Source organism: Xenopus laevis, chromosome 1S, assembly GCF_017654675.1.
Source record: "Xenopus laevis strain J_2021 chromosome 1S, Xenopus_laevis_v10.1, whole genome shotgun sequence".
NCBI lineage: Eukaryota > Metazoa > Chordata > Amphibia > Anura > Pipidae > Xenopus > Xenopus laevis.
Genome location: NC_054372.1, coordinates 88692210 through 88707130, shown reverse-complemented (window position 1 = coordinate 88707130; position 14921 = coordinate 88692210). Strand labels below are relative to the sequence as shown.

At 37.5% G+C, this 14921-nt stretch overlaps 1 protein-coding gene across 8 annotated transcripts in view; it reads right to left on the bottom strand.

Annotated features, from left to right (window-relative positions):
* The window catches only part of rexo1.S (REX1, RNA exonuclease 1 homolog S homeolog), a 39658-nt gene that overhangs the window by 7312 nt on the left and 17425 nt on the right, over window positions 1-14921 (bottom strand). Inside the window, exons 7-14 of one of the 8 annotated variants that reach the window (XM_018243581.2) lie at window positions 14555-14678; window positions 13761-13874; window positions 10201-10338; window positions 9459-9572; window positions 9101-9174; window positions 5932-6042; window positions 3971-4086; window positions 364-502 (exon numbers count right to left, since the gene is read on the bottom strand). In XM_018243581.2, the coding sequence (XP_018099070.1) occupies window positions 364-502; window positions 3971-4086; window positions 5932-6042; window positions 9101-9174; window positions 9459-9572; window positions 10201-10338; window positions 13761-13874; window positions 14555-14678 (930 nt within the window). Of the gene's footprint in view, window positions 1-363; window positions 503-3970; window positions 4087-5931; window positions 6141-7093; window positions 7487-9100; window positions 9175-9376; window positions 9573-10200; window positions 10339-13760; window positions 13875-14554; window positions 14679-14921 lie in introns of those variants that run through there. The other 7 variants (XM_041579878.1, XM_041579877.1, XM_041579879.1 and 4 more) reach the window with 7 other exon arrangements.

Sequence of the window (14921 nt, the reverse complement as noted above, 5' to 3'; positions counted from 1 at the left end):
ACAATCATGGCACCATTGTGACTGTATCACACTCACACATCTGCAAGTTTCAGCCAAAACTTTACTGAAGTTCAATGGAACCATTGTGATTGTATGTCTGTGGCTTTAATATCGTTAAAAGGGTTTAATGCTGGAGAATTTCCTACCACTTCAGTTGAACTGAAGTAGCCATTCGGCGAGCAGTGAAACCTTTTTTTAAGAAAAACTCTAAATGTCCAGTTGCCTTTGACTTAATTCTACTACATACTGTATATCATGACCTGGATAAATAAGAATCTTCATAGACACTCTATTGGAGTTAATTTGGAGCTTTCTGGACAAAAGGGATCCCATTCCTGTAGTAAAATGTGGTTGGTACATTACCTTAAGTGCAAATAGGTCACTTTCCAAGCTGTGACCAATCAAGATAGTTTTAGAACTAAACATGGAGAGCAGGACAGCCTGTACATCACGCAGCGTCATAGCAGTATTCTGTAAATCCTCCTCTGTCACACCTGAAAACCTGGGTGCAAAACAAAAATAAAAAAAAGTTACTCAGATTATTCATCCCACAGTGGTATATTCCACAAACCTTCTACTATACATAAAGCTGGAGAAAGCATGCAGAGAATATTCTCAATTCCTTACATTCCTTTGTTCAATTTCACTTACCAATAAATGGTTTTGCATTGGCATGTATTGTTACTACATAACTACTTGGGTACTGTATTTGGGACAACTGATGGCAGAAAAAAACTAGATTTATTATTCATAGCCCATAACGGTCATCTAATACCACATAATGGGCCAATTTTCATGGGTGAAATAAAGCTCAGCATAAATGGGAAGGATTTTAACCACAGAACAACATACCTATACTTGAAAGTTATAGCCAGGAAAGGACCACTTTGTACAAGGTAACACGCATTTCAAATGGAACCATAAAACAGAAAAAAAAACTTGTATTCTTTTGAGTTAAATCTCAAAATTTGTGTTCTGGATTGCAAAAACTCAAACTACAATGCATTGATTGGCTACGTTTTCACAAGTCAAGTGGGGCCATGTTTCTCTTGCATTAGCTTACAAAAAACACAAACAATGAATCTCAAAGTTTGATAAATGTGTCTTTAAAGGAATTGTTCAGTATAAAAATAAGAACTGGGTAAAAACTGTAGATAGGCTGTGCAAAATAACAAATGTTTCTAACATAGTTAGTAATTTAATGTATAAAGGCTTGAGTGACTGGATGTCTAACATAATAGCCAGAACACTACTTCCTGCTTTTTAGCTCTCTAACTCTGAGCTAGTCAGTGACTTGAAGGGGGGCCACATGGGACATAACTGTTCAGTGCGTTTGCAATTGATCCTGAACACTACTTCCTGATTTTCAGCTTGATTTTCTCTTAGTTTCCACTAACTGGTTAACTTGGTGACCAGGCAGTAACCAATCAGTAACTTAAGAGGGCCCACATGGGCCATAACTGTTGCTTTTGAATCTGAGCTGAATGCTAAAGGATCAATTGCAAACTCACTGAACAGTTATGTCCCATGTGGCCCCCCTTCAAGTCACTGACTCAGAGTTAGAGAGCTGAAAAGCAGGAAGTAGTGTTCTGGCTATTATGTTAGACACCCAGTCACTCCAGCCTTTATACATTACATTTTTTATTTTGCACATCCTTTTTACCCAGTTTTTTTATTTTTACACTGAACTGTAAAAATATACATACCATATATACTCGAGTATAAGCCGTCCCAAGTATAAGCCGAGGTAGGTAAATAAAAAATATATGCTACATGCAATTCATTAGTTATAGAAACATTTATAAGGAGTCTTCACCTCAAAAATATTTTTTTCCCATAATGACAAAAAATTTAATTGTAAGCAATCTTTTCAATTACAAAACCTTCTATGGTTTTACAGTTATGTGTAAATGTGAAGTGTAGAGTGCTATGTAATTCTAATGTTCTGCAGCTTATTCAAGTAAATGGAGGGCCAGGGAATAATTAAATACTACGACATGCTTGGTTTTCAACTAGGCACGGATAATGAAGCAGTGGAAAATACATGGAAATAACTTAATGGGGGCTGTGAACAAGAAAAGAAGAGTACGAATAAGAAGGTGGATATGCATTTACAACAGAATTTAGAGGAGAAAACCCCACCTTGGATTCCAGGTAAACTAAACAGTATTCTCTATTGCATCCACAATACACCCTACACTGCTGGTCTTGCATGGGTAACTTACCTGCTGCATGATTTTAGCATGTTAGTTATAGGTTAGGTTTAAATAGGTAACAGTGGGATTTGTGTGACCCCCCACATGAAAGTCTGCCTGCTGTGTCTGTTTACCATGTGTAAACTTTAAAAGGTATCACTGCAGAGATTAACTGGCCCCTGCATTGTTTAATCAAATTCAGACTGTAATCCCCTGTTTTATTCACACATGAAATCTCACCTACATTGTTCACACATGTGACACCTCTATTTTTCACACACTAATGCCCTGTACTGTTCAAACATGAGACACAGACTGGAACTGACCACATTGTTCACCTGTTCATACTCATACAAACTGCATGCAGGGCCACCAGCACTGTGTCACTGTATGTAGCAAAACTGTCTCCTGCTCTGTTCTGCCTTCCCTGTGTGTGCCATAATCTTTGTCAGCCCTATGCTCCCTGTGTGTGCCATACTCTGTCTGTGTGTGCCCTGCTCTGCCAGTGGAACATAAGCCTGGTATTTGTTTTGGGGGTTTGTTAGCATTTGAAAATTATTGTTGGGGGTGCTAATAGGGTTTCCACCTTTTAAAATAATCTTTACCGGCAGGTGGAGGGGGCGGGGTTAAAGGGCAGGGCCGTGATGATAAAGGGGGCAGGCCCGCGACACGCTATTGGCTGGCCGGGTCATGACGTCAAAGGGGGTGGAGCCAAATTGCAAATTTGGCAAGAAGCCCAGGAAAAAAAATAAGTTTGGAGCAGGCTGGGGGCAGGCCACTGGCTTTTTTTAGGTGTATTACAAATCTAATTTGTAATACGCTGTACTGGTAAATGTGTAATACCGGCCCCGGCCTTGGCTGGTGTTTTACCGGCTAGGCCGGTAAAATACCGGCCGGGTGGCAACACTAGGTCCTAAGGTGTTCAATCATGTGCTGGGGGATGCTGTGTTATCCACAGGGGAGGATGCATATGGATTTGAGGGTAGGTTTTAAAGGAACAGTTCAATGTAAAAATAAAAAAACAGGGAAAATAGGATGTGCAAAATAAAAAATGTTTGTAATAAAGTTAGTTAGCCAAATGTAATATAGTCATCAAGTCACTGTTGGTTACTGCTTGGTAAGCAATCGGTGGAAAGCAAGAAATCTGCAAAGCAGAAAGTATTGTTCTGGCTGTTATGTTAGACATCCAGTCAGTTCAGCATTTATACATTGCATTTTTGGCTAACTATAATTAGAAACATTTTTTTTTTGTACAGCCTATTTAACCAGTTTTATTTTTATACTGAACAATTCCTTTAATATGACAACTTTTTTCACATATGAGTGCAATGAGCACCAATCATTTGGACTTTTGGTGTGCTACCATTAATGTGGACATGGTCTTATGGTTACACGTTTGTGGTTTAAAGTGGGTATGGTTTAAAAAAAGGGAGTGGTCAACACCGGCTTCCATTATCGGCCCTCCACCATAAATTTTGGCCCTCAGTACCACAGAAGTTGGACAGCATTGCTGTAGATCTATGCACAGTTAAGTTAATTTACTGTTTATATCTAAAGAGCTAGATTATACATATCTTTTTTTATACATAATTTCGGCTATTTGCTCATCAACTTCTGGGGACATTGACTTGCCACTTAGAACCCTGTGAGGGGTATGTTGTTTTTAGTCTCCTTATTAATATTGTATATTAAGGGATGCGAACACCTTGATTGAAAGATACAATTATTGTTGTTGTTTTTAGAAATAAAAAGAAGGCACAAACATTTGTATTCACCTTGTGTTATAATCAACAATTTTGTTGTCCGGTTTAACAAAAGTGTCATACACAACTTTGAGTTCTGAGTTTATGACTGTGACACGGGTCAGCTCCAGGCCTTGTGTGGTATAACTCTGTGAAAAGAAAAAAGTTCTTAATTACGGCTATATCAGTCAAAACCAGGGAAATGGAGGAAGTTTTTATTTCATTTTTGCTTTCAGATGTTGGCAGAATTAAAAAGGCCTGGTGTCCAATGTTTTGCACGGTTACTAAATCCAACAATGTTTTTCAAGAATTGTGATTGATGGGATAAGCCAAAAAGATTTTGCAGCCACTGTAATACACTGTTGTACAGTAAATAACATATACATATATAAACATATTTAACAAAAGCTAGGTTCTAGGCTAGCATTAAACACGGGGACCAACACTTACAAGCAAGCATCTTTACAAGAACGTATTTTCTACTATTAGAATGACTAATTCAAATTTTAATATGAAACCACATAATTATATTGTTTTAAAAAAAGATTATGAATACAAAAATTTTTGTATACGACAATTACAAATGAAAAATAAATAGGATTCAACCAATAATACGGAGAAGGTGCCTTGTGTAAAACAGGCATGCAGGAACAAAAGAAACCTAAAATAACACATCTAACACCACACGCTTTTAAACCAAAATTTAATTAAATCTAGTCAATAGTATGGACATAGGTTACTCTGTTGGGACCTTGTTAAAATGTTTTAACTACTGCTAAAAGTAAATGTTTTATATGTTTTAGGGATGGCACTTAAAGGGACACTATTACTCTATTCATAGTAGTGAAGGGCAATGTGTTAGACTTCATGGACCCCTGAACACCCATTATACTTAATGCTGGCACTCTATGTATACCCTGTGTACTTTTTAATTAAAAAAGAGCAAGCACAGAAGTTCAAACTGGCTCCAAGGCCAGTAATATAAATCGCTGTGAGATATCTGCTCTCTGCTATACATGAGCACTGCTTTTTTAGCCCATTAACCAGAACTGTCTGGTTAGGGGCCAGCCAATAACTGTGCTTGCCTCCCATCACATTTTCCCGTGGTTAAACCAGATCCCCTGAGTAATTTGTTTTACTTGCAGGGATCTTATTCTTACTCAGTGTAAAGTCTTTTTAGGGAGATTTGCTACCTGCAATACCAAACATTTAACAGAGTGCAACAAATCTCCTTGTGTGCCACCACCCTAAGATTTCTACCTGAATTGTAATTTATCTAAAAATAAAAAATGCTATGTACTTAATCTGTGATGTTAGATAATATCACATGATTATAAAAACAGCATACATTTTAGGCCCATAAACACAATGTATTGAGAAAATAAATGGGGGAATACAATAAAAGTGGGTAACAGAAAAAATATTCCAAATGTGAAAATGTATCCCTGTGTGAGAACAAATTTGCCTTTGCGTGAATTTAATATAGCTTTTGCAAACCCGGAAACTGTTTAGTGACCACTTTCGTACAGGGAATTTTATAGTTTGGCCAATGCGCAGTGAGTGTCATAAAACTTCTTACTGAAAAAGTAAGGTTGGCTCCTTCAAGCACTTCTTGAAAGTGGGCAATGCTCAATTAAAATTTGCAATGCGCAATTAAAATTTGCAATGCTCAATTAAAATTCACAATGCAATCACAGTTTAAGGAAGAGTATAGCATTGTCGAAATGCGAATTTTTATTCTTATTTGTGCAAATTGTTTTGCTCTTTGAGACTATTATTACATTCCCCTGAATGTCTATAAAATGTGTACACAGTCAAGAGATATAAATCTTAGATAATAGGTAAAACACTGAACCTAGTTCAATAAGTAAGTAAAAGAAAGACATAAGGGTAGAGGTGTAAATGCAGGGTGAGCAGACCCCAGTTCTCAACCCCACCCATCAACTGCATCAAGGTCAAATGTTTCTGTAAACGTGGCGATAACACTGGCTTACCATTTCACAATCCAAGGCAAAAATCCCAGGATTGCTATCAACAGGCTGTGATTTCTCAAACGTCTTCACATATCCATCTAGGTTCTCCTTGCGGCCATCATACACATGTTGCTGAAAATGCAGAGGAAGACTGAAATTGTTGCACTTGCTGCCATGGGTGTCCGCAGAAAATTTTCCAGGGTGGGGCAAGGAGGCATCTGTGGGCGGGCCTGTGAGATAGGTGGGTGTGTCACTGCCATCAAGGGGTGGAGCTATGCCACGGCGATCAGCCGATCGCCGGGTCAATCAAGGGAATCCTGCACACTTTCCCTAATTTGACCCGGGCAACCCTTCAAAATACCGGTTGTCTGACAAGTGGCAACCCTAGTTCACACAAAGATGGCAAAGTGGCAAGTTCATGTATAAATACCCCCAGAACTCACAAACAGATGGCACAGGGGCACGTACATGTATAAATACCCCCAGAACTCACAAACAGATGGCACAGGGGCAAGTTCATGTATAAATACCCCCAGAACTCACAAACAGATGGCACAGGGGCAAGTACATGCATAAATACCCCCAGAACTCACAAACAGATGGCACAGGGGCAAGTACATGTATAAATACCCCCAGAACTCACAAACAGATAGCACAGGGGCAAGTACATGTATAAATACCCCCAGAACTCACAAACAGATAGCACAGGGGCAAGTACATGCATAAATACCCCATGTAGCCACATGTTCTTTTTTTACAATTCATTCTGCTGGGTACCTACATAATCTAGATGACAGTCCCAGACCCAACACCACAGTAATAAAAGCCACACAAACATGGGAGATAAAACAAACACTAAAAACCCACTGGTTACCAGGGACCCCCATACAAGTTAAAAAAAACAATTGGTGGTTAGGATAGGGGCCCCCCATAAAAGTTAAAAAAAAAACTTCATTGGTGGACAGATAGAGACTGTAGAAAGAGAGGGACTCACAGAGAGCGTCAGAGTGCAGAGAGAAGCAGAGTGCAGTGAGACAGAGTGCAGAGAACAACAGAGTGCAGAGAGAGAAAAAGACAGAGTAGAGAGAGAGAGAGAGACAGTGCAGAGAGAGACAGAGTGCAGTGAAAGAGAGAGTGTAGTGAGAGAGGCAGAGTGCAGAGAGAGACAGAGACTCACAGAGAGAGACAGAGTGCAGTGAGAGAAAGAAAGAGTGCAGCGAGAGAGAGACAGAGGGACAGAGAGAGAGAGGCAGAGAGAGAAACAAAGACTCAGAGAGAGAGAGGGGTAGAGAGAGACAGAGTGCAGGCTAAAGAGATTCCTGAGAAGCACAGTGACTGCTGGCTTCCCCTTCTTACCACATCAGTTCCTGTACTTCCGTCTTCGGCATCAGTGATGTCCACGCTCGTAAGGGGGGCTGGCTAATCCCCCTTTGAGCCTAAATCCTTGCCTGGCCCAAAACTTTCTTCCTTGTTCCCCCCTGATGGCAGGCAGGCAGGCCTGCACACAGCACAGCATGAGAACGGAGACGAGTGGAAGGGGCGGAGCCACAGTGGGAGCTGGGACGGAGGAGCGGTCCTAGAGCCCACAGTTTGAAATGAACATTATAGATCAGGAGCGGCCCACATTACAAAAATACAGAGCGGCCCCTAGGGCAAATGCCCGAATAAACAGATGGTCAGTCTGCTGGTCCCAGGGGGGGGCACTGACCCCTCTTGCCCCCCTCTGTGGACGCCCATGCTTGCTGCATTAATGGCTAACAACTGGCAGCTATATAGCAGTGGCACCCTGCAACACTTAATATGCTCCTATTTGTCCCTGTAAGATACCCCCTCCATTTAGAGTGTAAGCTCTACATGGCAGGCACTTTCATTCTCTTGTCTCTGACACAAAGCTCTTAATCTTTATTGTAACTGTACTTTGTATTTATGATTGTAATTAATGTTTTGTGTGTGTGTGTATATATATATATATATATATATATATATATATATATATATATATATATATATATATATATATATATATATATATATATATATATATATATATATATATATATATATATATATATATATATCTACAATGTAACCTATCCTGGACATACTCTGCAAGTGCAGTTTTAGAGGTATCGTTGCTATATATACATTTCTAGTATGTTTTATTAGAAAATATATATATAGGAAACACTATAGCAAACATTAATGTAATTAATGTTTTGTGTATGTGTATATATATATATATATATATATATATATATATATATATATATATATATATATATATATATATATATATATATATATATATATATATATATATATATATATATATATATATATATATATATATATATATCTACAATGTAACCTATCCTGGACATACTCTGCAAGTGCAGTTTTAGAGGTATCGTTGCTATATATACATTTCTAGTATGTTTTATTAGAAAATATATATAGGAAACACTATAGCAAACATCTGCAGTTCTATAGTTTGGAGTAGAAAGCCATATTTACTTATTTGAATAATTCAGAAGATTTTGTTACCGAAATTATATATGATGTTATGTTAACTCTTAAGAGCTTTTACAGTACGTAAAACATGGGCAGTGTGGTTTGTTTGTAGGGGCAATGAATATTCACTGAAGTACTCATATTTTGGGGTCTCTAGATTGTATCTGGTTTAGGTAATCCTATCTACTATTTGTAAGACTTGTGACTTTTATGATTCTGTTTTGTACTGAAGGACTTAGGGGTGATAAGAAGTCCAATACAAGTTTTTAATCCTTCCAAGGGTAGCTTATGAAGTTCAGTTATGATATTGACATGTCACTGGTTATTGGTGTTGTTAAGATTCAGATACCACACTAGCAGAAACAGCTAAAACACCCCCTAAAGAAAAACCCAACCCTCTTGTTAACTTATTAGATATAAATGATGCCTTGGGAAGATACTTAGGTTTCCTTATAAAAGAGTTTCCAGTGGGCCAATGACAACTGAGATGGTGTTAAAACAACTTAGCACTGCAGAACGCGTTGGTGCTTTATAAATGCATATAAATGCAAGAGTATGTTAAATCTGGAATTCCGAATTAAAACTCTAAATCGTGTTCTGAATTAAAACTCAAAACATGATTTATGTAAAGTATTTTATAAGAAATATAAAATAATATAGAAGTTTAAAAAATCCTTACTTTGGCTGTTTGACAACCAGTTGATCCAACAGCTCCAGAGCAGCAATTGTAATGAGTCTCCCAACCGCCATGCACTGAAACCAAAGAAGAAAGAATTGTAAACTGAGTAAAAGGAAATTTATGTTGCCCTTTTTTCCGTGGACTATGCAAATATACTAGGATCACCTAGCCTCTAATCCCATTCTAAGAACACAAACCTGTTTCTTTCTCACACTTCTTTAATAATCCAAAAATGACTTTTTCTATACAAATGCTAACCCCCACCCCCACACATACAATTAAATCACTCCTCTTGCAGCCCTGCAATTCTCACACACTGTCTGTGGCTCTCTCAGCCCCTCCCTTCGTCAGACGGCACCTCTCTGTCTGCGCAGACGACCCCAATGATAGATGCATTCCTCTCTGCGCACACAGTTTCCACTAGTAGACACCAAATATTCTGCTCCACAGCGGCAGCACACTCTGCAGGAAGCTACAAAAATGAAAAGCAGTGTTAAGGAACCTATTTTCTTAAGAATAAAAAAAAGTTATATACTTTCTCTAACATACTTCAGATGTTAAATGTTAAAATGTGTTTAAAAAAAACCCACACTTTTGTCACCACCTCTCTTTGCAAAAACCCAGTGCATCAGTTTGAACCAATACACCACTGCATAGTCCAGTGAGAGAAAATACTGTACGTTCTGTACATTATTTGCCCTGTTCAGCTGTAGTAAAACAAATGTATTAAAAGAATAGGCAAAAAATATATGCAGAACAGCCTTATTCAACAAACTCATGTTGAAAAAAGGATATTACAGCCCCTTTAATATAATTTTAAACACGTTTCACATTTTACCCATAATAGACAAGAAGGGTTGTTTTTACTCCCATAGACGTGACAAATATTCCATGTGTCATTACCTACTGTGAACGCTGGCTTCCTCAAATGTAAAGGGGCATAATTGTGCTAGCAAATAATTCAACCCAAAATAAAGTTGCGTCATGTAAAAAAGACCAAACTTATTTATGCTGGTGTTTTCTCAGCTTGTTAGCAAACTTATACACATTGCTGCTGTTTAATGTGCTGTTTCATTTAGAAGAATAATCATTTTACTTACAATCCGAGCTCCTCTTTTCCTCTGTATTAAAAAGCACGGCTTTTCCAGCTTTATCAGGATGAGCCCTCGGGTATCCATGCTCTTGCATTTGCTCTTCACTTAGCATATAATCTTTCAGTTTATTATACAAAGCAGCATCTGTTTAACATATAATAAATATGCACAAAGAATAACATTAATACTTAAAGGAGAAACAAACTTGTAACATAAAAACCCCTACCCTCCTACCCTTTGTAAACCCCCTTCCCTCCTCCCCTCCAGCCTAGGTGGTACCCGAGGCAAATGCCCCTTTCTTTTTACTTACCCCTCGGTGCAGATTCTGTCCCCCGGAGTTCACAGCAGCCATCTTCTTTTCTTCGTTAAACTTCAGAAGCAACCAATTTGGAAATGTTTGTGACTTTCGGCGCATGCGCAGTTTCTTGGGTCTGGAAAATTACTCCAACTGCACATGTGCCGAAAACAAAGGTCTGCTTCCGAAGTTTAACAAAGAAAAGAAGATGGCTGCCGTGAACTATGGGGGACAGAATCTGCACCACGGGGTAAGTAAAAAGTTAGGGCATTTGCCCCAGGTACCACCTAGGGTGGGGGGGGGAGGAGGGAAGGGGGGTCTACAAAGGGTAGGGGGTAGGCATTATACTTTGAAACAACTGGTATTCTTAAACACTTACTTTTGAACTTTTGTTCAATATACATTCATACTAGGGGGCAGATTTATCAAAATGTGAGACTTCTAAATTTACACTTTGATAAATCTTTGATAAATCTGTCCCTTAGTGTTCCAATACCTTTTCGTGCTTAAAAAGTTATTTTCTAGCACATGTAATAAATAGGGGACTGAGGAGGAGGAGACTTAAGCTGGCCATACATACAGAGATCTGGCGTCCTCGCTTGAGGTGAGTGATATCGGCTGATCCAGTGGCGTAACTATCGGGGAGCAGGGGGTGCGATTGGGCCAGGGCCCGAACCCCTAAGAGCCCCCCGGCAGCTCAGGCGCCACTTATTCCGGCCAGTTCCGGGCGTACGGAGGGGGGGCCCGGCTGCGCGTCCCGCGCCAGGGCCCGCCCCCCTCTAGTTACGTTGCTGGGCTGATCCGATCATGTGACCCTAATAGGGCCCTATGATCGGATAACAACGAGGAGAATAAGGACGATTGGATCGAGCGTTCTGACGGGCTTTTTAAACCTGTCCAATCGACATCTGCCTGACTTTCGCTCACAAGTTGTGGCCGAAACAATCTATTGGCTGCTAATATTGGCTCTTGATGGGGACCTAAATTGCTGGTTTTAGAACATTAAATTAATGTCAGGCACACTTTATAAAGGCATACTTGTAGTTTCCAGTACAATACATGTCAGTATCCCTTTTAAATCTACACAAGAAGCATCATGTGCATTATCCAGAAGGACCGAATTACGGAATGGCTGTCTCCGATAGACTATAGACATGTATTATAATGAAATAATCCAAATTTTTAAAAATTATTTCCTTTTTTGTACTTGATCCCAACTAAGATGTAATTAATCCTTATTGGAAGCAAAACCAGTCTATTGTGTTTATTTAATGTTTACATGATTTTCTAGTAGGTAAGAAGATAAAAATTACGGAAAGATCCATTATCCGGAAAACCCCAGGTCTTGAGCTTTCTGGATAACAGGTCCCATACCATATCATTTTATAATATTATAGTATAATATTTTTGGATGTTAAATTATTGCCATTATTTTCACTCTAAGGGGGTTTCTGTGTTATCTTAAAGCGGATTTACATCTTAAAAATAAACTAATTCAATCTTATTCAGAGTGGTCCTCTGAGTCAATGTACTTCTATTCCATGTATTGGATAGAGATAACTGGTGTACTAAGAGAATTTCGCAATCAAATTTGCTTTGTGTTCGTTTTCCAAAATGGAGCATTAAAAACACAAAGTTACATAATCTTAAAAGAAAAATAAAGATCAATTGCAAATCTTAGAATATCATTGTCTATATTCCACTTAAAGTAAAAAATCTACCCCTTTAAGCAAGACTCCAAACCAGAGAAAAGTTTATTTAATGCCTGGGAACTACACACAAAATATGCAAAAACAGAGAAAAAAAATTTCCGGTTTCTTTCTGTAATTTGGATCGCCATACTTAAAAATGATTAAAACATTAAAGGGGTGGATCACATTTAAGGTAACTTTTAGTATGTTATAGAATGGTCAATTCTAAGCAACTTCTCAATGGGTTTTCATTATTTATTTTTTATAGTTATTTTCTTTTTTCTTCTGACTCGTTGCTGACCCCTTCCAAAAAGCAAATGCTCTATGAGGCTACAAATGTACTCATTTTTATTACTTATCTTTCTATTCAGGCCCACTTCGATTCATATTCCAGTCATTTATTTAAATCTGTACATGATTGCTAGGGCAATTCGGGCTCTAGGAACCAAATTAATGTAACTGCAAACTGGAAAGTTACTGAATAAAAAGCTAAATAACTCAAAAACCTGTCTCAGAATATCACTCTCTACATCATACTAAAAGTTATCTCAAAGGTGAACAACCCCTATAAATACTTAAGATTAATTTGCTTTGAAAGAGAAGTAATTATATCTTAGTGCAATGTTTTGTTTAATTATTATTACAGAGAAAAAAATGATTTTTTTAATTATTTGATTAAAATAAATGGAGTCTATGGGAGATTCCCTTACCATCATTTGGAGTTTTCTGCATAACGGATACCATACCTGTAGTACTATGCCTTTCTTGTTGCTGAACTTATTACTGTATTAACTACATTAATATGGCCTTGCTTCAGAACTATTCCAATTTTGTACGGAAAAATTAAAATAAAAGGCATCATTCTTGAATCATTATATTGTTATTGGTTTCAAAGTAGAATGCAAACTTAACCAATTCTTATAAATAGGGTCCTTACATTATTAAAAAACAGTTCAGCTTTTTCTACTTTAGCTTATGTAAAGGAAAGGTTTCCCAACACTTAAGCTAAAGAGCTAGTGACAATACTCAAAAGGTGTACCCTAATGAACTCGATCTAAATTGGCTGGTACTGCAGCTTAACCTCTGCAGTACTCAAAGCCTGTTTTTCAACAGTACTTGCACTCAAAAATTCATTTATTAGCACTGAAGTCAGGCTACTGCCAGTGTGGACTAATTTGAGCAGTGATCTTTGAAAATACAATTTTTTGTTGTTTTTTCAATCAAAATAAGTCCAGTTTCATAAAACTATTTATTTACAAAACTATGTTGATGTGTTTTCTTCTTTTATGTTCACTTTGCAGGTGTTAATGTCCTGTTGTTATTTGGGGAAATTAGAAAGTGAGTGAGTTTTTCTGTGGTGAGTTCTAATCTCACACTTTGATAAATCTAACCCCTTTGTTTGCCCAGCAGCAGTAACCCATATCAACCAATCACCAGGTAGCATTTACTGGCAACTTATTGGTTGCTACGGGTTACTGCTACTGGCCAATTTAGTGCCTTTTATTACATATGGTGGAAATGTCCAAAATAAAATGAAAATTATGAATACAAATGTAATTCTCGCCTAAAAGTGTCAATACCTGAAAGTTTCTCCTCTCTGTGACCACTGTTGCTTTGCACAGAAAAACTGTTTTTTGCTGCTAGCTTTCCTCCCAGGATATATTCATGAGATACAGCTTTCTTGTTCATGCTTTCTGATATAAAAAGAAATAAATGTAGAATAATTAAATCAATGTTCCAGTATGTTTGAGAAGCAGAGTCTTCACAAAACAACGGGAATAGTTTATACAATTTAATAATAAAATCTTATTTAACACGAGAAATACAATTGACTAATCTCCATTGCAAGTTTTCCACAGCTTTAAAAATATTTAGGAAATATCACAAAATGCTTTATACAATAATTTAAAAGTGTAAAAATAAATGAAAAAAATATAAATTGTTGCAATTTAATGCATTTTCATGCCATTTGAGCAACAGAGATTAGCCCATTTTTGTGGAAAAAAATCTCTCTCTCGTCATATTTATCCTTGGATTCATCTCTTGTTCTGTGCCAAGGATAACTTTTATTGTGTGTCAATGTCACTCAAATCTTTACCAATCAACATTTTACCTACAAAAGGAAGACTACACATTTTACTCATTTTATCATGAACACTCAAACCTGTCAAAGAAATGTGGTTATGGGGTAAAAATCCAGGCCAAGCACATGGATTCGGCCAAATCCTGCTGAAAAAAAGGCTTGGATTTGGCCAAATCCCAAACTGAATGCAGGATTCCATGCATTCCTAAAAGAAACAACGTGTTTCTTTAACATGTAGCACTTTATTAGGAATGCATAAAACCTCAAATTGTATATACTTGAAATACTCACTAGATGAAGATGCTTTATTACTTGGTCCTTGATTTCTCAGTTTCTTTAAAGTATTAACTGCCACATTCAAGTAAATATTACGACTTGTGCTACGACTATAAACCCCTTTTTCCTCAAAGAGAGCCTGAAGGAAAAGGGAAATTATGACTTTACCACAGAAGTGAATAAGTAACACTTGATTATACAGTTTTAGGATCCGTTATCCCGGAAACCCATTATCCAGAATGCTCCGAATTACAGAAAGGCCTTCTCCCATAGACTCCATTTTATTTAAATAATGCAAATTTTTAAAAACAATTTGCTTTTTCTCTGTGGTAATAAACCAGGAGCTTGTACTTGATCCAAACTAAGATATAATGAATCCTTA